The sequence below is a fragment of the Dama dama genome, chromosome 18 (assembly GCF_033118175.1).
Source record: "Dama dama isolate Ldn47 chromosome 18, ASM3311817v1, whole genome shotgun sequence".
Lineage (NCBI taxonomy): Eukaryota > Metazoa > Chordata > Mammalia > Artiodactyla > Cervidae > Dama > Dama dama.
Window position 1 is genome coordinate 81,487,012 of NC_083698.1, and position 26,164 is coordinate 81,513,175.

The window sequence follows — 26,164 nt, forward strand, 5'->3', positions numbered from 1 at the left end:
AGACTTAGAAAAACAAATGTCTAATATACCATAAGGGGTAAGATTCTCTTTGAATGTGTAGACGTTGCAGTGTTTGCCTTCAACTTTCACATTAAAACAAAAATCTTTCAACAGAAGGGTTTTAGGAGAAAAAAGAATATCCTCAAAAATGTTCATTTTTATAATCAAACGTTAAACATTTAGATGTAGAGATTACACAGATGAAGATATTTTTGTGTGTGAGGGGTGTGTGTGTGTGTGCGTGTGGGTGGGTAGAAGAAGTGGGAAGGGTGGACATGTTAATAAGTAATTGCTGTATTTTGGTAAGTGCTATCATTGGACATACTCATTGTTCTAGGAACACGGAGAAATTTAACTTAAGAGCTATTATTTAAATAAATGATGCCTAAAAACAGATGGTTTTCCAGGCAGGTGAAATGGTTTTAGAGTCATGTACATTCTGGGAATTTAAAAGTCATCTGAAATGAGTAGATGTGGTATAGGGAAATGTGCTGTCAGAGGAGGAACCTAGAAAGCTGAGCGAGTCTAATCACTGTGCCCTGCAATTGTTTGTCAGTGGGAGTAGTGATAGCATTTACGTGTTGTCAGTTGAATGCTTTCTGATTATTTAAGTTTAAATCATGGTACTTTTCTTACTGAAATTATAAGCTAGAGATGACAAAATTAAGACCAAGTCTTGCAAATGGCTGTAAAATTCTAAATTTAAGGTGAATCTTTTCTCCCAATTTTTGAAGCTACAAATCAGAATTGCTCATCAAGATTTTTAGATTTCCCTATTTAGATGGTAAAATCTAAATTATTAAAACAGATTGTAATTTCTGACCCAGGATCTTAATATTTCATGTTTTGATTTGGCTACAGAGAAAAAGTTTAAAGTGATTTAAAGATGAAATGACTTCAGAATTGTTTTATGTTTAATTGAAGTTTGATACAAGAGAGATACCCTCTCCTGGCCATTTCCATTTTAAAGTAGTCAATCATGTATACCTTATAAGTCAGTATTTTAACTTAATAAATAACTTTGGTTGCACATTATTAGAAGTCTAGACATATTAAAATGTTTATTTGAAAGAAATTTAATAATCTAATAAATTTTTCAGAGCCTTTTACTTTTATCACTCCTGGCAAAGGAGACTGTAAGGAGAACATTATGAGACTTTGAGGTGGTCCAGTGGTTAAGATCCTGGGCTCCCAATGCAGAGGGCCTGGGTTCCATCCCTGGTCGGGGAACTAAAAGCCATCATGCCACCCGGTGCGACCAAAAAAAATATATAGTCATTATATAGTGATTTTTCTGCTGCTCATTATAAATTCAAAAGCCAATGTGGGAAATGAGCTTGAGGAATAGGTATAGTGTATGTGTAGCTTATTCTTATTCCTCACTTCTACTGGCCTGTTAATGACTCCGAGTAATTTTTCACAGGAAGGTGTATACTTGCTAGTCTTTAATGATGAACTATTTTAAAGCATTCATAAGTTTAATATTGCTTGTAGGAAAAAAGTGACCGTATTTTAATTATTTTTGCACCGTTAAACCTACTCTAGTAGAGGGACCTCCCATGCTAATATGTTAAAATAAGAACAACTATAATTGGTTTTAGGTAACTTTAACAAGCTATCTAGGTCAAATGGAATACAAGGGAGCAGGCAGAAATATTTCTAAATAACCCTGAATGTAAATATGAGTCAGTTCATTGGAATGGTTTTGCTAATCTTATAACTAGCCTAATAGAAGCTTTTAATGTGACCTCCCTAGTATGTTCCACTAGAATTTATCGATTTTTTACTTGTATCCTTGATGACTTCGTATATTTATCTTTAATATGATAAATAATTATTTTCTTGAATAGTTGGAGGCATTGATTATAAAGATAATTTTTTCATGGGCTTCCAAGTATACCAAAAGATTTTTTCACTTTTCCAATGGTTGTCATTTGTAAGTGTTTGAAAAAGAATCCCCTTATGTGTTGAAAACAACAAAAAAAATAAGCTTATATATAAGAGAAAATATGATTTAAATATAGATGTAATCTTTTGACTTTGTGTGGTATGCATGTAACCAAAGAACCATACTCTGTCAAAGAACATTTCCTTCTTAGTCACTTAGATTGGCTAAATGAATGCCAGCCTTTGTTGGGAGTAATAAGACCAAACCTATCCCCTCCCATCCCCTGTTACACGCATCAGTCTTTCAGGGAACAAACTTAGTGCTGGAAAATTTTCAATACTTTTCATTTTCTGAAAATAAAAATGGATGATTGAATTGTGGTTACATTTTTAAAAAGAAAACAAGCCAGTTATGTGGTTATCTTGAGATAATTTATCATGGTTTCCAAGGAATATTATGCTGTAAATCAGCAGAAAAGAGGAGTGAAATTTCTAATTAATGTAATTTGATTGTATGATATAACAAATGGAATTTGTTCATGTTTTATGTATTAATTGATAAAAGCTTAGGAATTCTGGCTGTATGCCAAGATGTAAGTTTATATGCAAAGGAGAGTAAAACATTGGAGAGATATAATTCATTGGTTTAAATAGTTACCATTCCACCTATGTAGAGGATGTGAATCTTAAAATCAAACTTGGAAGGCTAAAAGGAAATGATGTGCCCAAATTGCATTTGTTTGGAGGAGCAAAATAGTTGCACGTTCAAGAAATGCTTAAAATCCCAGTGGAGCTAATTGTGTGATTGCCACAAGCCGCTCAGGGACTCACTATTCTAAATGAGGTAACAGACCAGTTTTGGCAGCCACATGGAAAAACTGTGCAACAAACCCTCCCTTTGGTAAATTTTAGTTTCCCAATCTCAGCACTATTGACCTTTTACCAGATAATTCTTTGTTGTGGTGTGCTCTTGTGTGCACTGTGGGGTGTTTAGCACATGCCTAGCACCTACATAGGGGACGTCAGTAGCATCTCCCCGGGGTCCACAAGTTGTGACCACCAGAAGAGTCTCTAGACAATGCCAAATGCCCCTTGGGGGACAAAATTACCCCCACTGGCTTACATGTTACCAAGATGTGAAATATGTCTTGTGGGAAAATGGCAATAATATGGAAAAATATGTGAATTTATGATGTATAGACCTTATCAAATGGGAATTTTTAAATTAATCACAAAAAAGATGCTGATAGATGCTACAACAATAGGAAAGTGAGTAAAATAGTTTTAGTTAGCAGTTTCTACTGTAAAGAGATAGAAGTACACTAGTAGCCTAAGACAGAACAGAATATGATAAAAAAAAAAAGTCATCTTGGTACTGGTGCAAGCAAATTCAAAATGCCTATGGTGACAGAAACTTGTGAAAAATAGAGTGACAGGTCAATAACTACAGAGAGCTGGTGAGAGTACATCCCATTTCAAAAGGGCACCCCCAAGTGTGGTCATATGGAATCTCCAGGAGATTTATATGCTCAGAAACACTGGTCCAGTGGACAGTTTAAAATGATAAGCACTTACTCTGTAGGATGAAGTCTATCTGGACTGTTTGTTCATCTAGGAATTTAGAGACTATAGAATGTGTCTGTTCAAACAAACATGAAACAAGGAAAAGACAGTAGGAAAATGAAGATTTTCACTCTAGTATTTTATTTCCATGTGTAAACTGAACAAATGCTGTGCCTGAGGGAAGACTCTTCTACCCTTTAATGCAATTCCCGGATATCTGCAAACCCTCAGCTCACCATTCAGCAGCCTAGAGTGGTTTTAGAACCACTACAAAGGAAGAGAGAACTTTTTTTTTTTTAATTTTTAATGCACAAAAAGCCCCATGAAGTTTCAGTGGTCTTAAGCTGAAATCCATAGATTTGTACAAAAAGTGACTTTACATAATGATTAGGAGAGAGGCAGTGGAACTGAGTTAAAAGGAAAAGACCTGATGCTGAGAAAGATTGAGGGCAGGAGGAGAAGGGGGAGACAGGATAAGATGGTTGGATGGTATCATCAACTCAATGGACATGAGTTTGAGCAAATGGGGAGACAGTGAAGGACAGAGGAGCCTGGAGTGCTGCAGTCCATGGGGTTGCAAAGAGTTGGACACTACTTAGCTACGGAACAACAAAAAAATTTTAAATGTTGACTGCCTTAGAAATTGCAGAAAAATTGCAAGTCTGTTTTAGGATTTCTGTTCATATTCCTCCAGCATATCAAGAACCAGACCTCAGCCTAATTGCAGACTGAACTTTTGGTTTTTCATTCTTGTGAGTGGTAGATGTAAAGTTCTAAAGACAGGTGAAAGGACACATGATCCTAAACCTGATATAAATTAGTGCTCTGTGTCTATGTGGCTCTGTGAGATAACACATGATCAGATGTCTGTGCACATACCTTAAACCAGAGCAGCATTTTCCTCCACAAGGACAGTGAGGACACTAAGGCAAGAATATGACATTGCACATAGACTTTTCTGTTCAATCTTGCACATATTTTGCACCTCTGAGACTAACCCCATAAACTTGACCCATGTTATTGTCCCCATGGACTGTAGCCCACCAAGCTACTCTATAGGGATTCTCCAGGCAAGAATGCTGGAGTGGGCTCCCATGCCCTCCTCCAGGGGATCTTCCTAACCTAGGGATTGAACCCAGGTCCCCCACATTGCAGGCAGGTTCTTAACTATCCCAGCTACCAGGAAAGCCTGTTATTGTCCTTATTCTTCCTAGAAAACAAAAAATATTTTGCTTTGTGAGTTTACAACTAAAGATAGTGGTAATATAACAGTATATTCAGGTAATCATAAATAACCGTCTTCCTAGTCCTACAGCTGCCATAATATCTTCATTAACGAATCATTTGGAGAAGGAGCTTTCTGAATTCCTGTCCACAGATGGCTAAATAAACCCTTTAACTTAGAAATTATAGCCGTCTTTGATCAGAACCAAACTCTCCAGTTTTATCCTTAGTGTGTGTATGCGTGCTTAGTCGCTTCAGTCTTGTCTGACTCTTCGCAACCCAATGGGCTTTAGCCCACCAGGCTCCTCTGTCCATGGGTGTCTCCAGACAAGCATCCTGGAGTGGGGTGCCATGCCCTCCTCCAGGGGATCTGCCCAACCCAGGGATCGAACCCATGTCTCTTGTGTCTCCTGCATTGGCAGGCGGGGTCTTTACCACTAGTGCCACCTGGGAAACCCTTTATCTTTAGTGGCCTCCCACTAAGGCCTAAAACCTTCAGCAGTTGAAGTATTTGTGACTTTTCAAGGTCCAGTTGAGAAACTGCCATTTTCCTGAAGCTTTCCTTATCACCTCTCAAAAGAGGTGAACTCCTGTAAAGCAATTATCCTTCGATAAAAAATAATTAATTTAAAAAAAAGAGGTGAACTCCTGATTATGATTCTTCACGGCACTTGACTTATCTCCACCTTAGTTGTGACTGGGATTGTTATACGTGCACCAGCCTCTTTTCCTTTTTCTCATATTCCACCTCATATTCAGTTAGATGCGTCCATATGAGGGGGCTCGGAGCAACAGAATGTGGGCCAAAGGATATATGCCAATTTGAAGCTTGGTCCCAAAAGACCTGTCACATAATTCTCCATGCCTTTATCATTTTTCATCTGCTAGTATGATTCAGAGGATCTCAGTGGGTATTCAAGATTCTAGAATATGGAAAGTCACTGGGTGGAAGGACCTTTGGTATAAAATGTCTTAATAGAAACTGACAAACACTGGAAAATGATATGAGTGCAAAACAAGCTTCTATTATATCAAGCCACTGAGATTTCATGGTTACTTTTCACAGAAGTTACCCTATCCCAACCAATTTGCCATTGTGTTTATTATATTTTAGTCATTTATGGTATTTGTCATATGTTTTCTGTTTTCCACATCACCTGGAATGATGTAAAGATTAAGTATGTAGTTCATGATTTAAAAGCATCCTGTGACATTTGGAGCTTTGGGGCAAGTTCCATAGTCAGTATTAGAAGAGAAGTGGTGGGAGCTAGGAAGAGGTCAGACAAATCCTCTAGGGTGGAGGTACTGGAAAGTGAGTATCCAGGCGTGACTGGGAGCACCCCTAGAACTTAATTCACAGCATCACCACTAGTATGTGTAGCTGGATTTTACATCATAGTAGTCAGGAGCCTTCTTGAATGAGAAAGCCTTGCAGGAAACCAAGAGGGCCCAGAATCTGAAGATTTCCTCTTCTTATCAGGATACGACAGAGAGGAAATCCATGTCAAAAATATATCCCTATGAGCACAACTTTGGAGCCTCAGGTGACCTTTGAGCTTGGCAATCACTGAAGTCCATATTTTATGACTAAGTTGACACTCAGAGAGAGAAATGACTTTCCCAAAGTTCCTGATCAGATACTGGAACCTTCTCTATTAGAGATAGCTTTATTTATCTAGTTTACAAAATAAAGCAATTTTTAAAGTAACTTTTTCAAACAATAGCTATTAAATTCAACCCCCCCCCCTGCTTCACTTCCATTTCATACCCAAACCAAAATGAAACATATGTTTGATAGAAGAGTATCTTTTGTGTTGGAGAATTTTAAAGAGGAAGACTGCTTGTCCAACCTTGAATTTATAGAATTCTAAAAGACCTGCCACTCTATTGGCCCAGGTTAATGCTGCATAAATACAGACCCTTGAATACTGAAATGATTTAGGAGAAGAGGTACTTTATGAAGTTGTATGCACAAAAACATTCAGTCTGAAACACTGCCAGAATCCACGGGTTCATCTATGGCTTCTGTGTATTACCCTAACTGCTGCTCTCAATTGACTGTCTTCACTGTTCCCTGTTCTGATGCTTCCAAACTCTAACACATGCTACTTCACCTTCCATCGCAACTAGGGCATCAATACTTCCCACCTGTAGCCTCCACATTCTACTCACTCCCATCCCACTCTTGCTCTGATTTTCCCAAACCATCATCGACCACCCAACCCCACTTCACAGAATAAAGGAAAGAGGACTAAAGCCAAGTGCCCGTGTTTGCTTTGGAGGCTTCTCCAAGAGGCCCATTATTTGATAATTATCTGTTCATGTATCTGCCACCAAAACAGATCCTGAGCTCAGCCCCAGGATCAAAGACAAAACAGATATGTAATCAGCATGCATTCTTCCAACACATGTGTACAGAACACTTACACATTCTGTCATCTAGTCGCTCCAACAACACTTCAAAGGAGGCACTAGTATTATCTTCATTTCACAAAACACTTGTTTAAAACCAGTGATAAGAGGCAGTGCCATGATTCTACCCAGACTGGGGCTACCTCAAATGTTGTCAATGGACTCCCTAGTCCATTTGTGTCACTTTTCCCACCTCTTCTTCCTACCATCCCACTCTTAACTATCCCTTTTCTCACTTGTGCATATACTCTTATTTACTGTCTTCTCTCTCTCCCTCAGACTCAGTGGTTAAAACGGAAAATTGGGTTTTTCAATCTGCTGGTATCATTTCTAAAACACTAATTTGCCGTCTTATTTTTGATTCCTGTTATTTGAAGTTTAGCTGTAAAATTAACTATGCTGTTGTCTTTAACTTCTCCCAGCTCAAAGACAATATGATTTTAGCATCTGGTTATGCTTTCTCTCATAGCCTGTACTCAACAATTTAATGATGCCCCAAAATAACACTTCAGGTTCATCATACTCAGTCTTCAGACTTTTTGCCTTGATAGAAATACATGCCCATTCCTTTTCATCTAGTGAAGAACTTGGTCTCACCTTGGATCACATCAACACAAGGACAATTCCAATTTAGAGATCTCATAACTCCTACTGTCTCTCAAATTACATTGCATGTACCAAAAGTGTATCTTCCAACACCACTGTTTAGATATTTCCTTTTCATACTCTCTTGGCTTCTAAAAGTCGAATGCCACTTCATTTTCCTCTGTGCCTTCATTTGTCATGGGATTGAGGACTCTGAATCTATAAATCAAGCAATATTAAACACACTGGAGGGGATATATGCAAGGGTTCGAGGTAAATCTAGCCTTAGTGTGAATACTTATTCTCTGAAGCTTTAAGGTGTTCAAGTATTGGTGGTCTCGCAATGGCACCCCACTCCAGTACTCTTGTCTGGAAAATCCCATGGACGGAGGAGCCTGTTAGGCTGCAGTCCATGGGGTCGCGAAGAGTCAGACATGATTGAGCGTCTTCACTTTCACTTTTCACTTTTATGCATTGGAGAAGAAAATGGCAACCCACTCCAGTATTCTTGCCTGGAGAATCCCAGGGATGGGGTCGCACAGAGTCGGACACGACTGAAGTGACTTAGCAGTAGCAGCAGTAACAAGCTAGTAAGAGGAGACGCCCTAATCTCTGAATCTATAATAGCGAGGCACCCGTAGGGGGCGCTCCGTCTCACAAAATGTAAGTGACAGGAGCGTGCCTAAGGGATGGGATCTCTTAAGGGGTGTGGCCTCACAGGAGAACCTCAGCTCCCAGGACCAAGTTTGGGTCAGAAACAGGTCACAAAAACCTATTTAGAGGAGCCGTGGAAGAATGTCTGTTAGGAGCCTAAGCCAGTCCGGGGTATCCAGAGAGGTGAGCAACAGGCACTGGCCAGTTTGCTTTCTCCGTGGCAAGCCCTCAGCTGACTCTGCACAAGTGGATGGAGTCTGCAGACTTGCCCTGCTAAGGGTTCCTTGTGGCACTCTGTATAGCATTAGACTGAGCTGACTTCTAGCCGCAAAAGTTACCAAGGTCAGCTACAATCCAGGCCTTGGCGGGACCCAGTGTCAGGCAATTAAAGATGCAGTTTAGTCCAGGAGAGGGGTAATGATGTGATAGGAGTCGGGTTCAGAGCAGAAAAAAGATCAGAGATCATGTCCAGTGGAATCGGTGCATAAAACAGACTTTCACGTGCTGAGGTCCAGACAGTACCCGTGACCCTCTTATCCCCATAGCAGTGACCGCAATTCCCTCAAGTGAAGATCCTCTCAACTCACACACCAAGTCTGCTTTACTCTTCCCCTCGACCTTTGTCATCAGTTGATGAAGGGCTATTTGTTTTTCCAGCGCTGGATTAGGGAAAAGAAATTACATAAGGGGACAGACATCAAATATAGATTTAAAATTCTGCAGCTCTGGGTGATCAGCCACAGTTCAGGGGAAATGAGCAATGTTGCTTCCAGTCTGGGGAAGCCAGGAGTCTCAGATGCGGGGCTCAAACCGCGCTCCGGGCGCCCCCCAAGCCACCCACCCCCGCCCGGGCCCGCGGAGCCCGGCCTTGGCCCCGCCTTCTCGCCCGCCGGGGCTGGCTCCCCGCGGGCCGGGCTCCCGGCTCCCCCGGCTCCAGGCTCCCAGCCTCGAGCGCGGCCGGCGCGCGCGTGCGGGTCTGTGTGTCTGCGCGCGCGTGTGTCCGTGGGTGGGAGATGAATTGGAATCATACAACTGGGTGTTTCCTTCCGAGTGGTTTTGATCAGCCATCCATTAGGAGATCATGGAAACTTTTTTTTTTTTTTTTTTTTTTCTGACTAAAAGGATGAAAACTGAGTAAGTATAGAGAACTTTGAACTTGAAACGGAATGAAACAAATACAAGCCAAATCCTGCGGATGATAACCATGTCCATTCAGACCGTGTATTCCCTTTTTCTGATAAAAGCCGTGAAGGCTTAGAGGAAAGTGGCAATTTAAAACGGAATGAAGGGAAACAGTTACGAAACATGAAAGACTGAAAGCAGGACTGCTTTAAAACCGGAGGAAAAATGAGGAACTGTTAAGGCGAGTTGGCCTGCGTCCAGCTGTGCAACAGGCACTTTGGTTTAAACCTATTGCGTTCTCCAGGGCTGTTTTTAGCCTCCAGATTTACTTTGGTGTTGTTTCTCTTTTCTGTGAAGCTTTTACTGTGAGCTTAAGGATGTTGTGAAAAATAAGACATTACCAGAAGCAACAGTTTGGCAGCCTGGGGTACGCTCAGGTTATTAGTTACAACTATTATTATTATTTTGATTTTTTTTTTTTTTAAACCAAGGCCGGCCACTTTTTACTGTCCTCCATGGAACGGCTCTTACTAACCGCCTCAGACTTTGGGGATCTATGATTCTCTGGCAGGACGCTTCGGAAAGTTTTTTAAGTGGAGATGGAGCTGTCTTGATGTGATTTAAAGTTGTGGAAAAAGAAGACAGTTTGGTCTTTTTCATGCTGACAAAAAATAGCTGCTGTGACTTTTCCGGCAACGTGGACAGGGGCCAAGTGAAGCTAAACTGGTCATGGTCTGTCGTCCAGTGTTCTGTCGTCGGTGGTTTTGCCCCCGGCCCTTCTTGGTGGGCCTGGTGGTGGCAATCTGTCTCTCCTACCAGACTCTGACACTCCGGGGGACAAAGAAACTTGCAGCTGCTGGCCCCAGGGCTACCCCAAACACACCCACCAAAACCCAAGCAAGCAGATGCACCAAAGGATTCTTCCCGGACAAGCAGTGCTTCCTTCTCTCTGACAATGGACAGGAAATCGGAAAGGTAAGGCTGGACACAGGCTTAACCTTGACATTTTCAGCGAAGATAGCAGTCTGCTTCTCTCTGTCCCTTCTGTAAGACTAAAATTAACTCCCATGAAGTCTGAAAAGGATCCAGAGTATACACAGCCCAGAGAGTGACCTTATGACAGTGAAAAGCATGCTAGCCTCAACTTCTTATTTTTACTTCCGGAGAGTCCTGGTCGTTATTTTCTCTCTCAGAATTTCACTTCTTTTCAGCCAAATGAAATAGACCGTTTGGAGGGGATGGGAGTGATGGGAATTCTTTCTAAAAATTGGGGTTCTAAGAGATCTGAAGATTTACAGTTCGGGAACATAAATCAAAGATTCATAAAACTTGGCAAATATTGACTGTCTCTTTTCTCAAGGCAGTCTGTATGAATGGCCGGACCATTCTAGACTCCAAGTTACTCCAAAATTACGTTTTCTAATTGGTTATGTCTATTAATCATTGCTGAGCACATTTCTATAGCAATATATTTATTTCTGAAGCATTTAAAAATAGTCTAATAGGTTTCTTCAAAAGAATTGACACAGTGCATTTTATTGCTTATAGAATTAGGAAAATACAGATTATTTTATATTTATACTATCCTAATTAACTTTACTAATCTTACTTGTCAAGTGTTGGATAAAATACAAGGCACAAGGAAATACACAGAGTTTTTCTTTTAATATACCACTCTGTTTGTGCCTGTTAGTGAAATGAAGACCTTTAAAACAAACCTGCCTAAAACAGAAAAACACAGGCACAAATATTCATGATAACAAAATCACTGATTTCTATGCTACAGCAGGCAGTGTAGCAAGATAATTTAGGAATCTGTAAGAGCTAGCTTACATTTGTAGAGTTAGGTAGATTCTATGATCATGGTTATTGTTTGGAGCAGAATATCTTGTCAAATATCAACTTACTGCTACCATCATTGCTAACAGCATACCATCTTGATTTAAAAACTTTCACATTAAAAAGAATTTTGAAAATTAAAAAGAGAAAATATTGTTGACAAAAAATTTAAAAAAAACTTTCACATATTTCAGATGTATAGCCCTTTAAGATTGGTAATGTAGGTATGATGACACTCAAGGCAGTTTAGGCAAGTATTATGACATGTACATTCATCTAGTCCCTATTGCAGAACTGATTCTCTAAATAAAAGTAAATTCAAAGCTCTAATAACAATTTGTGAAATCACAATTGAAAGAACTAAGTGAAACACAAGATAATATCAGATTTGAACAAAGAAAATTTGAAAACTTTTGAGTGACTTTATTTTATCAGCAACGTCAAGAAATATCTTGACCAAGATATATGACCAAAAAAGCAAATAATAAAACTAGGAACACATCTAGATGAAACTTCAATGGCAAGTGTGAATCCAGTATTAAATTCTCTAAAGTAATTGAAGAATTTGTGTTTTTTATTAATTTATATCATCATTAACATAACACATCAAATTCATGATGGGTATAAACTTTGACTTTGAAAGTCACTTCTTGTTTGTTTCCAATGAGTGTAATTTCTTTAAAAATACTTGAGATGGTTTTGCTCTTTAAGTACTTAAATTTTTGGCTAAGAATTTGGACAAAAAGTTTTTTATTCATTAACTTACAGCCTTCCTTACTCACTACTTGACTTTACAATGGACTCCTGCTGTTGCCTGTAACTTAGGCATATGTTAACTGTTATTTGTAAGCTGTCACAGAAAATTCCATTTTAGCTTTGGACCTTCTGCCACTTATAAACCATCTGAAACTTATTGGCTGCTGGTGTAAAACATTCAGTCTAGAATGTTCTTCACTAAAAATGCCTAACACATGATGCTTTTTTTTCCACAGTCTTAAATATTTTAACTGTAAGCATGATTCTGAAATCACAGTTACAGTTCAGAAGCTCAATAGATATGAAAACTGAATTTCCAAACATTTGCTGTGTACCTCTATTTTCAACTTTACTTGGGCCAGCCATTGGTTTAGAGCCAGAAAGTATCATATGGAGGTTAGTTGAATATAAATGAGTTCTCCTTGCAATGTGTATTCCAGAAAAGAATCAAATAATAATCCCTTTTTGAAGATTAAATATTCTATCAGATAGCTAAAATGAAGAAAGAAATGTCTTTGGAGTCTATACATAGATCCTTCTCAAAAAAGCTACTTAAGAAACTCATTAAAAAGATAGCTGATGAAATGCTACCTAAATTTTCCCCCAAGACCTAAAATATAGCTTTTTAGGCATTGTTAAAAGAAGCATTGTTTCTAGCTATAAATTTTGAGGTTTGTTATTTTATTGTCAAACCAAAATATTCATGTTACTAGGGCTTTCCTTTACTTGACTCCATCCATCTTTAGGTGATTATTAAAGTTACCTAAAACATCTGGTTTTGACCTAAGGTTCACAGATTGCAGAAAGTATTTGGAAGTATAAGATGTCTGCCAAACCCAAGCATTTTATGCAAAGAATTGTGTGTATATGCATGTGTGGTTGTCTATGTGGGAGAAACTACGATCCTCTTCAGATGTTCAGACCTAAAGAAATACTGGGAATTAAGAAATGCTTAAGAAGCAGTACATTTAAACTTTAAAGTGCATTTAAACTGCCCCTTCAGGAAGTGTAAGTTGGGTCTGAGTTTATAAATCTGAAAAAGGGAAAAAAAAAAATCTGAAAGAATCCACTTGAGAACATTTGCAAAAAGTGTTTCAATGAATGCTGTAGTGTCTGCAGGCATAAACAGTCTAAAACCAAAGTATACTCACAGAGTACTTCTCGAATCATAGTTTTCATACTTTCATGAATAGGCAATAAGTATTTCCAAGTCGATTTGGTGTAGTTGTTTCTCAGAGAGAAACTTTTGTGCTTTATCTGCCAAGTAATAGAAGGTTCTGTAGTAGCAAATATTTAAAGGTGAGTGACTGTGCTCTTTACACCTTTCTAACTGGGATCTGGTTCAGTGTCTAAAACTGTTTTCAGTACAGATTGAGATCATGGTATATAGAATATGCCAACTTTCCATAGTGAGGAAATGCTCTTCTGGCCAAATTTTAATTCTTTTTTCCATTTAAGCTTCCAAAGAGCCTTGCTAAGCAGATGTACTTGTATTACTTCTTCTGGGTTTTCTCTCAACATTCATTGCTTGTGCTATTTCTTAAAATTGTTTCAGTGTAATGTATAAACTGAAGACAGTTTCAGTTATCTTCACTAAAATAGGTCACTCAATGGATTTGTTTATTTTCCTAGAATCTAATACTTCAATATCTCATAACATAGGGAGCACATTAAGTTATAAACAGACACAATGGAAGAAAATCTCCTTGGTATCTGCTCCTTTAATGGAAACTTAGCTCTTTGGGGAATATATTTGTATTCACCATGGCCATGTGTTTCTTATTATCTCTTGTTGATGCTACACAAGGAGACTGACTCTTTCTCTGTTGCTTGACTCTTCATTCTCCATTTCTTCTTTATTCTTTCTGTGGCGACTGTTCCCTACAACTACTGTTCCAGTGTCCAACCATAAACCAGTGTAAATGAATGTTTTCACTATAAATACTTTTTTTGTTTAATCTGCTTGCGTTCTTCATAATACATAATATATTTAACATCTGAAAATTTCTAAAAATTTCTTGTATACCCCAGAAACGGAGCCCATGGCAAACACTTAGATGCTAGCATTTTATCGCTTGGTACAATCCCAGGGACACAAGAGAAGGGGAAATAAAGGAAGAAGGAGAGCAAACACAAATGGGTAAATTATTGGGAGATTTCCAGAGAGGCCATTTTAAACTATTACATCCCAGAACAGGCACTGGGGAAAAAGGGCAGGAAGGACAAGCAATTTATCTGTCTCTCTAGTTTTCTTTCTTCTGTCTTTCATATGTTAGAATTGGTCCCATGCGACTTCTAAGTAGTGTTGCCTTGACTTCCTAGATGGCCATGGGTTGTGGGGGGCGGTGGTCAGGGCTTCAGTGGGTGCAGTGCCACCAGGGAAAAACTGGAGTGGTCCCCTCCCTTTCAGTCTGTACTGTGCATAGAAGTTTCCAGGTCTGTGATGGCCACAGTGGTGAAGTGTCCCACAGCTTTATGATCATAACAATGGCATGCGAAATGGCCACTGGAAGGATACATGAGGCAGGGTGATCTAGTGTCTGATCTGATATTTGTGCTAATTTTGCTTTTTGAAATCTACACAGAATTTCTAAATATGTACCCATTCTTGGGAAATGACATCTCTTTCTTTAAATGAGATGTTTGTAACGATTTCACTAAGAATTCTCCTCTCCCACTGGGGGGAAAGAAACCTTTCTCTTTTTCTTTATCTTTTCTCCTTCTCATCCCTTTCGTTTGTTCATTCACTTATTCATTCATTTAGTAAATATATGTCGAGCAGTTTATATGTGCCAGACACTGTGCCAGGTACTGCTGATACAGAAATATTGGGTTGATCAATAAGTTCATTTGGGTCTTCCCATAAGATGTAATGGAAAAGCCCAAATGAACTTTTTGGCCAACCCAATAAAAGGCACTGTGAGACAGACAAGTAAATAAATAGAATGTCAGGAAACCCATAACTTCAAGACAATATTTTGAAAGATGAGAGGGAACTATAAAGGGTAGAGAAAGAAAAGAGAAAGTACTGCATGTGCAAAGAAGAAATTAGCCTCTGTGTGTGTGTGTAATGTGTTAAGGGAAGCAGAGCAAGAAGGCAAATTGATGAGGTAGAGAGTTCAGCAGGGTCTAGATGTCTAGATGTTGGAAATGAGAGTATGATATGGAAGCCAGATTCTCTCCGGGAGGTAACAGGGAACCCCCAAAGAATGAAAAGCAAAATGTGGCATGATTAGATTTATGTTTAGAGAGATTACTCCAGAATGCACACTGCAGAATGGACTGGAGGGACTGAACTGAAGGCAGGCAGACCAACTGGGACGCTGCCTCAGAGATGAGAGTCATGCAGTTGCAAGCCAAGGCATCCCAAAGATTGCCAACAAACTACCAGATGCTTGGAAGAGGCCAGAAAGGATTCCTCTGCAGGTTTCAAGGGGGTGGGGCATGGTGCTGCTAACACCTAGGTTTCTGATTTCTAGCCTCAAGAATTGTGAGACAATACTGTTCTTTCGCTTTAAGCCACTCAGTGTATAGTACTTTGAAAAGGCAGTCCTGAGAAACTAATAAAATGGGGGAGGTAGAGGTTTCAGACCATGAGCTCTCAAGGTGAATCAGTAGCACAGATTACTTTGCTCCCTTGGGAACATTTCTTGACCTCTTCAGTATTTTGTTTCCTACCCTGAAAATGTATATATTATCACCCATCTTACAAGGCTAACATGAGGCTTAAATGAGAGCAAACATGTGAAGCGCTTGAGGTATCTGGCAAGTAGGAAGTACTCAGTTAGTGTTAACTGTCAGAATAATTATTATTGAATCCTCTTAAGGATTTACCCATCTGTGTAGTTTCTATAGACCCTCACCTTTGGCCTTCCCAAAGTAGGTGAGCAGAGTTATTGCTGTAATGACCATGAGTACTTGGGTGAGGAGAGTCTGAGAGGAAAGCCTTGTTGAGTTTCTCTCCCTGTTCTCCAGCCTCTCAGCTATTGCCTTTTCACAGTAAAATGAGCCTTTAGAATCAACAGGAAACCTAGGGAGGCTGATATGTCACTCAGAGTCAGGCCTGCTTATCTCTAAGCAAGGTCTACCGTTTGAGCTGAATTTTTTTTTTTTTAAGTTTACGAGGCTAGCATTAACCACATGTTAGAGCTGAGGATATGGAGAGATGAGTTGGGTGTAGAGTAGGGGAAAGCAGTTAATATTTTGACCCTGACTAAATATATGTTTGTTTACTGTCTGTCTCCCTCCATAGAATATAAGTGCCTTAAGAACAAGGACTTTATTTGACTGGTTTATTGCTACATCCTGGGTGCCAAAACAGTATCTGACATGTAATGAGCACTGAATAAATATGTAGTCAATGAATGAATAAATAGATGAATCATGAGTTGGAAGGTCAGAGACAGTCCTCATTAAAGCAGAGGCCGGGAAATGAGAGGACCTCCTCCTCTTTCTTTTTTCCTTCGCTGAACCTCAGGTCCTCCACTCCATCTTTTTCCTGTACCAGTATCTCTTGAAGTCCTTTCTGTACCATTTCTTGCACTTTCACCTGGTGTAATGATCTTGCCATTTTGCTAATCAAATTTGCTTCATCAGTTTCACCCGTCTCTCTTGTTCTTTTCAGCTCATTTGTCTCTTTGGGATTCTTCTCTTGTAAATAAACATCCTCGAGTATCTCAATCGGTCAGTCAGTCAGTTCAGTCACTCAGTCATGTCCGACTCTGCGATCCCATGTCTTGCAGCATGCCAGGCTTCTCTGTCCATTACCAACTCCCGGAGCTTGCGCAAACTCATGTCCATCGCATCAGTGATGCCATCCAACCATCTCATCCTCTGTTGTCCCCTTCTCCTCCTGCCTTCAATCTTTCCCAGCATTGGGGTCTTTCCAATGAGTCAGTTCTTTGCATCAGGTAGCCAAAGGATTGGAGTTTCAGCTTCAGCATCAGTCCTTCCAGTGAATATTCAGGACTGATTTCCTTTAGGATTGACTGGTTTGATCTTGCAGTTCAAGCGACTCCCAAGAGTCTTCTCCAGTACCACGGTTCAAAAGCATCAAAACTATCTATCAGAAGTTAAAAAAAGAAATGTTTGCAACCTGTATGTTTGCTAACTAATACCCAACCCTCGTCTCTTCTCTGTCACCATCATTTCACCTCTCTTTGTCTCAAGCAATTTCCATTTTTTAACAGATTGATTTTTCCCAAAATTGAGCTTTTTCTTTTTCATGTTTTTTTATTTTAAATAGACTTGGATGTAAATATTCTAAAATCGTGCTGACAGCATCTAAATAGAGAGGTCTGTGTATTGGAGGCTCTCAGGAGATGTTGTCAGCATACTAGCAGGTATGTAATTTTCCTAGAATTGGTTGGGCTAGTGATGAGCATTTAATGCTTATGGATTTCTCTGAGATAGTTGATTAGAGTTATGTCAAATTTTTACAATGAAATTTGAAAAATTATTCATGCTGAGAGGATTTTATACAATTGTGAATTTTGCTTATGTTAGATAAACTTTATTGAGGTCTTAATGAAGCTTATATTTAAGCAAGTTTGTTAAATTTCCTTTGAATCAAGGAATTACTCAGTTTATAGGTGTCATTCTCTCTTGTTTTTTCCCAATAGCAGCAATAGCATCTACCTCTTTCTCCCTGTAAGCAATTCTATTTCTTGTTCTAATGGAATTGGAAACTCACATAAGCTTAAACCCTCTGAAATGGAAACCTCTGGGATACACTGACATTATGAAAAGTGCTTCATATGATCAACTTTGAATCTGTGGCCTTTGGGGTGAAAGGAATGGTTTGGTTTTATTTTTCCCTTTGGTTTCCTTTGGATATTTTTTTCTAGGGAGCCATTCTCACTAAAAGGATTAGCTCATGTTCTAAAATAGAAATTATGTTCTGTAACAGAAACTATACCAAAGTTGGAAATCTGCAAGGTAAAAATCCTCTGTCAACTTTTGTACTTTACAGAGATGCGTTCAACAGCAAAACAAAACATCCTGGTTATCTGGCACAGGGTTAAAAAAGAAACATAATGATAAAAGATCCATTGAGATTTCATTATAGGTAAGGATATTAATGAAAAAAAATTGTTGAACTTTCAATTTAATTCACTAACAGAGGCTATGGGTACTTAAGAGATGAACCAAAGTAATAACTAAAAGAGCACATAGACTTGAGGATACAGAATGGGCCCTATCAATGTGTTCTGAAATAAAACTACATTTGATTTTGTTAATCCTTACTTGAGGACTCTGAATAGAAACCCCCCACCAGTCTGTTTATACTGCAGCCCAGTCAGAAGAACTCTCTAAGGGGGAGACTTGGAGACTCTGAATATTCCTGGGGAGAACAGGTCTGACGGTCCTCAGCAAGGCTCCTAACCCCATACCTGTTTAGTATGTTGACTAAGCAGTCTATTAGAGCATCAGGATGTTCTGGAACAAGCATGGACTTTCCTCCACATTGGTTCAAATTCCAGCTGTATCATTTACTAGCTATCACACACAGACACATTTTACCTAGATTTCTAAACTCTCAATTTTGTCATTGGAAAAATGAGGCTAACTAAACCTCACTGGTGAAAATACGTGTTTGAAAACAGCAAGCATGGTGGCCGATCAGAGTTGGCATTTGTTAAACATTGATGTTCTTCCTGCTCCCTATAAGAAGCTATGTTTAAGCTCTGACCTCAAAAATAAGCACTTTAAATTTATTTGTTTCATATATATAGTACATATTTTTGATCCTCACCCTATGTTCTTTCTCCATTTTATCTGCTTAGGCAAATGTTTAAAGCAACATGTCGTATGCTAACCATCCGTCACTTTTCTGTTTTGACACTCTTGGTGCGTCAGATGCAGACACATTCCACTGGTTTTCCAGGGCTCTGCACAATACTGCCTTCTTCTCCCACTCAAGAAAGTGTTTGCTTGCAAACAGTGGGAATGCAGCTCGTGTCCTCTGGTTTACAAAGTGTGAATTATTTATAAATTTTGACATTTTAATTCTTTTAATAACCAATTTCTTAGAACATACTTCACACCTGATCTTGACAAAAAGAAACTATTATCTGCTGCCCAAGTGTATTATGACCATGACTAAGACAGGGATCTGGGGAAGAGTGGCCACTTCAGGCTGGGAGAGTCAGGCAGGGGAAAAAGCCTGATGACAATCTAGGGGAAGAAAGGAGAATTTATTTGAATAGTGATGTTACTCCAGGATCCTGGTGTTTCTTGTGTGTTTTGACATAAGAAAAAGTCGATGGTTTGGGGCTGGTAGTGCAGATTTCTGGAAACCTCCTGAACAACTGTTAAAGGTCCATGTATCTGAGGCAGATCGTGCTATACCCCTCCCTGCTCCCCCCACCGTCTCCAGGAGAAAGAGGACATCCAGAGATGGGACCCCAGTGTGAGCATCCTCAGTGGCTAACTTATGACTCTGCGACCTCATAGACTGTAGGCCGCCAGGTGCCTCTGTGCATGGGATTTCCCAGACAAGAAGACTCAAGTGGGCTGCCATTTCTTCCTACAGAGGATCTTCCAACCCAGAGTTTGAAGCGGGGTCTCCTGCACTGACAGGCAGATTCTTTACCACTGAGCCACCAGGAAAGCCCAGGGACCTATAGTACCTATGCTGAAAAGTTAAGTGACCTTGGATAACTGACTTTTGGGGGTTTCATTTTCCTGGACTCTGGCTTGCAGATGGAAATGCCTGTTACACAGATGTTACCTGATCAAATTAGGCAGAATGCTTTGGAAAACATTGAGATTATAAAAGGCAGGGGAATAAACATTATCATATTTGTTAAACAATAAACTGAAGCATGGGGCTCAGCGGTAAAGAATCTGCCTGCAGTGCAGAAGATGGAGACTCCAGCTCGATCCCTGGGTCAGGAAGATCCCCTGGAGGCGGGCCTGGCAACCCACTCCAGTATTCTTGCCTGGAGAATCCCATGGACAGAGGAGCCTAGCAGGCTACGTAGCCCAGGGTGTCGCAAAGAGTCAGACAGGACTGAAATGATTGAGCAGGCATGCATGCAAACTGAAGCATACTGAAAAATTTAAGAGTCTGAGCAAAACTTGATTCCAACTGGGCAGTGCCAAACCAGAAGTGGTTAGGAGCACTTGGAGGGCAAAAGTCCAGGGAGAAACTACTAAGGAGAAAATGGAGAAGCAGAGCAAAGACATTGTTGATTGGCTGTAGCTTGAAACCATCTTTGCTGCTTGTGACTGGTTGTCCTTAAGTGTCAGTTTGAAAACCTCCACTTTGATCTGCTAATATAGACCACCACGGCATTAGAGCCACCTCCGTCTCTTGGTCTCATTGTTCAATTAATTTAACACATCTCAAAGTATAACGTCATGAAAATATTTTCATTGCATTTGGCGTGTCTCGAGGGAAAAGAATGCACGTATATGCAACATAACCGTGAATACCAGGAATAGTCCTTTTTTCATTAAAAAGTTATAAGTATTGTGTGCTCTACAAATGTCAGGTTATACAGTTATGTTTCAGAATGCCCCTAGAAGTCTAGAATTGCACTGTCATAATTGGCGGCTCAGACAGTAAAGAATTTGCCTGCAGTGGGGAAGACCTGGGTTGGATGCATGGATTGGGAAGATCCCCTGGAGGAAGTCATGGCAACCCACTCCAGTATTCTTGCCTGGAGAATCCCCATGGACAGAGGAGCCTGGTGGGCTGCAGTCCATGGGGTCACAAAGAGTTGGATTGAGCAACTAAGCACAGTTGAGTTTCACTGTTTCTTAAACAAGCAATAGGAAGTATACCGGTATTCCAACAGTTTCAGCCCTAAGTCTGGTTCTTGCCTGGTGGAAAATCTAGCATTAATTTAGCCAAACTGCACAGATGCTTCAGGCAAAATGGAACAGGAAATTAACTTTTCTGTAGCACTGCAGGACTTGCCTGACCTTTGAAAGTATCAGCCAGAAAGTTGACTTTCATATTAAGCAGTAAACCTTCCCTGCTGGCCACACCCAGAGGTCAGAGGAGATTTCAAATGGGCTTTTTTCCTCACTCTTTCCTTTATTATTGTTTTTTTCTGAGTAAATAATGACAATAACATATCTGATGCTTCCTACACATATGCTAAACCTATTTCTCATGTATTTTAATGCTGCATAAGCTATTTTAAGAGCAGATAGATTTGAAACAGTTAATTTTCTTTTTCAAGGAAACGTAGATACAGAGGAAAAGGAGGTCAGCTGATTTCTTTTAAAGAAACAGTGGTTAACATAATACTATGTCTGCTTTAAACATACTTGTTTGCTGTAGAGCAGAGACAATGTATTTGTCTATATATCCTGTCGGATAAATATATATCCTGTCAGAAATATAAACCTCAAGAAGCTAGAATTGTCTCCTGCATTCACTATAAAATAACACTTTAAAAGGAAGCCCTTTTCTGTGACATAAATGGGAGGATGTCTTATCATCCAGTGATGTGCACATGATCTTAAGCACAATTCTTAGCAAAACCCTGAGCAAAAGAACCAAGTGCTTATTGCTTATAATAATGCAGCCATTCCCCGTGAAGTCCAGCATTTACACAAAACCTTCTAATAAATTACTGGCAGTTGGATCAGGGCAGGGGTTGAGTTTACACAATGCCTGGCACATAACATGTGGAATGAATAGATGAATGGGAACTTGTATAATTGATGCTGTTGTGTGCAGTATAGAACTTCCTGTGGTGGCCAGCAATCCTTAAATTCTTCTTTTGTACTTTCGATTGGATTCTTAAACACTGATCTCCCCTGGGTTCATCCAGGTTCTTCTCCACTTATAAGATGTCCTTCCCTCTTGCTTTCCTGAGAAAACCAAAGCAATCTGTCCTGTTTAAAGAGATGCTTTCTTCTTCAGGCCTGACCTATGAGACCATCTGCTGGACCCTTTAAGAATAAACTGGACTTCTAGCAAGGGAGGTTACTTTTTCAGCCAGTCACAGGGGGCAAAAGGCCAAACGCTCTTCTACAGCACAATTCATCCCTCACGGAAAGGATTATAGAGTTTAGGGTGTTGAAAATTGATAACAATATTAGATGATGTCTTATTCCTTCCTCTAGAGATAGTGCTTATGTTGTGGTATTACTGGATATTGTCATTTCCTGCCAGTTTTTTATTTTTAAGGCAAAAAAGTTGGCCATGAACTACTTAAACATTCTAGAATGAGTGTGTAATCTGGAGAGTCCTAAGATTTTTGAGAGGAACATGTGAAACTGTGTTTCAAGGCGGTGGTGTGATAGTACAGCATCTGGCAATGTGGGAAGGAATGAGGCAGACTGGATGGAAGCTTCTAGAAGGGAAGTGTGGGGAGGAGGGTTCTCAAGGCTCAGTCCGCCTGGGAAAGGTGCTACTCAGGGTAGTTCCCGAGACTGTATACTGGTACTGGTCAGTGAGCTGAAGGGACAAGATGAGGAGGCCATAGAGAGCAAACAGTCACAAGGGTGCTCAGAGTGAGCACAAATACAGAATGTGTGCCAAGGCATAAACGTGTACTTAAGGAGACTTGGCTTCCCCGGTGGCTCAGATAGTCAAGAATCTGCCTGCAGTGCTGGAGACCCGGGTTCGATCCCTGGGTCGGGAAGATCTCTTGGAGAAGGAAATGGCTATCCATTCCAGTTTTGCCTGGAAAATTCTATGGACAGAGGAGCCTGGTGGGCTAGAGTCCACAGGGTCACAAAGACTTGGACATGACTGAGCGACCAGCACTTTCACTTTAAGGAGACTTGGTCTACACATTTGGTATAAGGTGGGATATTTCCTTCATGCAGACTTTGGCGTCTGGATATTTAACACCTGTTCCCCCATTCCTTTGAATACTTTGGCCCCTGCGTGGGCAGGGTGAGGCAAGTTCCTCTGGATTTGTGAGATGTGTGCCTGTGTGCTGCAGCCGTTCACTCCCCCAAGAACTGGAGCCCGCCTTTGCTGCCCTGGAGCTGCAGGGTCACCTGCATAGAGAGCACTGGCTTTCCATCCTTAACTGTCTGTGCCATTCATGGGGACCCCGGATTTCTGGGGAGAATCCAAATAAACGGTTGGTACTCAGATGTGAGTGCTGAGGGGAGAAGAAAGGAGTCAGGGGTGCTGTCTGCATGGATTAACAACAGTAGACTCTTGAGGTGGCCTGAGGACCGTCTCCTGGGGGCATGAATGTGGCCACTGGATGGACGTCTTAATCCCCATCTCAGTGCCCGAGTGCTATGCTTGCATCCAACAGGTGCTTTATTTAGGCTGGAGTCTCAGTCCAGGGGAGGGTGTATTTGCTATGGTGTTGGAAGAGATTCTTAGCTGGCCACCACAGGTTTTTTCATGGTGGCCTCGTGCAGAGGCCTGGACTGTGTGTGTGTGCAGTGGTGCAGTGCAGAGAGGATTGAGTGCAGGGCTGGGAGGAGGCCAGTGTCATTAACTGGGCAGGGTGGGCAGTGGGAGAACGTGCAGCAAGGCTGATGGTGGGGAGGCTGCAGAGAGCAGAGTTGAAATGGAGAACGCAAATGAGGGGTTCCGGAAGTTACTAGGTGAGTCCTAGGGAAGGTTCTGAGACCAGGCTATGGTTACATTTTCTAAGCCCCAAAGAGGAAATGTAATGTGATAAGGGGCTTTTTATATCCTGGTTGTGAATTTATTTATGGAACACTGTAATAAGGTATAAAATTAAATCATATTTAGTTGTGCAATGAAAATACTGTCTTCTATCTAACACCCAAATCTAAAAAGTGTGTCTGTTGTATATATAGTATCAGTGTCCATGTGTTATTTTCATGATATGTTTGCTCTGACACTGGGTTTTGTCAGAGAAGAATAGTAGAAATGCTGATCCATTGATTATTTTTAAATACCTTAATGCCCCTAATATATAAACACAACCCTTTCATATTCTGTCCTTGTGATAGAACCCTCATGAAATTATATGACTTAAGTTTTTAAGGTTTTAATTTTGTTAAATTAATTAAACAGGCCATTAGATTGAGGCAGCTCTGAGGCTATGTGGCCTCTGTAGGCAAACCAAAATCTAAGCTTCTGAATGGCTCGGATTTCTAAATCGAGATGCCAAAAGACAACCAGCCACAAAGAGCCGACTAGGCTTTAGGCTGGCTCAGTGAGAAAAGAATCTGCCTGCCATGCAGGAGAGGGAGCAGACACAGATTCGATCTGTGGGTTGGGAAGATCCCCCTGGAGGAGGAAATGGCAACCCACTCCAGTATTCTTGCCCGGGAAATCCTGTGGACAGAGGAGCCTGGCAGGCTACAGTTCATGGGGCTGCAAAAGAGTCATATACAACTTACCAACTAAATTACAGTTAGGCTACAGCCCATGAGTCATTCCTTTCTCTTCTTCCACACTTTCTCTGTATAAGTCGTCCCTCAGCTGCAGATAGTGGAGTGCTCCTAATCACTTCAGCTTTGGTGCTGTCCAGTTGGGTTTGGGCCCAAATAAACTCTTAAAATTTTAATTATGCCTCAGTTTTATTTTTTAACAATGTAAAATATTTTAATTTGTCAAGGTCACTTTTATGTGATCACTTTTTTTTTGGCTGCACTCCTTGGCATGCAGGATTTTAGTTCTCAGGCCAGGGATTGAACTTATCCCCTGCGGTATAAGCAGGGGTAAGTGTAAGCAGTGTAAGTCTTATCTGCTGGACCTCCAGGGACATCCCAGTGTGATCACTTTTGAAGAGTCATTTAAATACAGTTTATATGTATGAGAGGATATATATATCCTAAAGTTTTTGTTTCACGGAGTCTCCTTTGATCCTTACAACAGTGAGAAAAGTAGGGGGGAAGGTTGATGTTTACTTGCAGATGAGGAAGGGGAAGTACATCTAGTGGAGCTTAAGTGGTGTCAGGAGATAATGAATGGGGTTGCTGAGGGTGGGGGCCAGGGGAGTAGAGAGAGCAGAGACTCAGGATTCAGAAGTCCCTGGGGGAGTTGCTGGCAAAGCCTCTAACTTAGATTCAGAGTTTCTGGCATCTATCCATGAAACTCTTTGGTAGAATGTATGATGCTTAGGTATTGATATTGTTGTAATGACCCCAGTGTTCTTGCCTTTCTGTTACGTTGCCTTTGTATGAACTTCCTATTTTAAGACTGAACTGCTGAATTAACTCCTTGTTTTGGCATGAGGGGACAGAGACTTGCTATTATTTTAACATTTTTCAAAAGAACAAGGTCTCTCCTTGTCCTCTGCTTGGTATTTTATAATTGGGAATTGTCAATTTTGTGTTTTCTTCATTACGGATGTCCTTTAACTACTGCTGACACTGTGATAAGATTCAGGGGGCTGGGGAGCTGTTACTCTAAGATCAGCATACGCCATAAGGACTTGAGGATGGAAAGCAAATGACGTCTTCCTTCTCTGAAGCTGTGTGTCATAATGTATCCAATTAATAGAAGACCAAAAACGGGAAAGAATTGCAGAGAAAGAGGAAGGCAGAGGAAGGAGAAGAGGCAAAAGAGGGATACAGAGTGGTTTTTATTTGATCCGAAATAGACAGTGAAATCAGTTGTGACCAAAGAAAAAGCAATCTACATTTGCTTCTGATCTCATTGAAAGCTGTCTCATTCTTCAAGATATCTTGAAGGAAGCTGTCATGATCACCATCTCCCAGCTAGTCCTGTGTTTTTGTAATCTCAGCTGGGTTTTGTTATGTCTGGAAAGTTACAGCAAATAGTAAACCGATGGCCCACAGCTGTGCATCGTGGGTGGCTTCTCAAGGGAAAGAGTCTTGAATTCCTTGGAGGAACAGCCTCCATGTAACAGGGAAGAACAGTCAGACCCTGTTCTTCCCGGTTACATCTGGAGGAGGCTGAAAAAGATGCTAAATGTGACTTTCAAAACAGCTAGAAAAAAGGAACAAAAATTTGGGAGGAGCAGAGAGGGAATCTAAGTTCCTTCTTGATGGTTGAAATGGATGAGCACTTAAGTGAGGCTGAAGCTCGGCAGCCAGCAACTATGGGGTGTGGGAAGTAAGAAATTACAGCAGCAGACTCCAGATCGGGACTAGAGGAGGAATCCCTGTTCTGTGTTCTTGGTTTGTTTTTAATCTCTCCCTAATCTCCAAGATTCCTGCTCTGTGTGTGGTTAACCTGGGGAAGGAAGGA

At 40.5% G+C, this 26,164-nt stretch overlaps 1 protein-coding gene across 1 annotated transcript in view; it reads left to right on the forward strand.

The window, feature by feature from the left end:
- The first annotated feature begins 9,302 nt into the window (after positions 1-9,302).
- CPED1 (cadherin like and PC-esterase domain containing 1) overlaps positions 9,303-26,164 on the forward strand; it is a 304,150-nt gene continuing 287,288 nt past the window's right edge. The window contains exon 1 of the mRNA XM_061165684.1: positions 9,303-10,422. Within this exon, the coding sequence (XP_061021667.1) occupies positions 10,177-10,422 (246 nt within the window). The 5' untranslated portion in view covers positions 9,303-10,176. The remainder of the gene's footprint in view (positions 10,423-26,164) is intronic.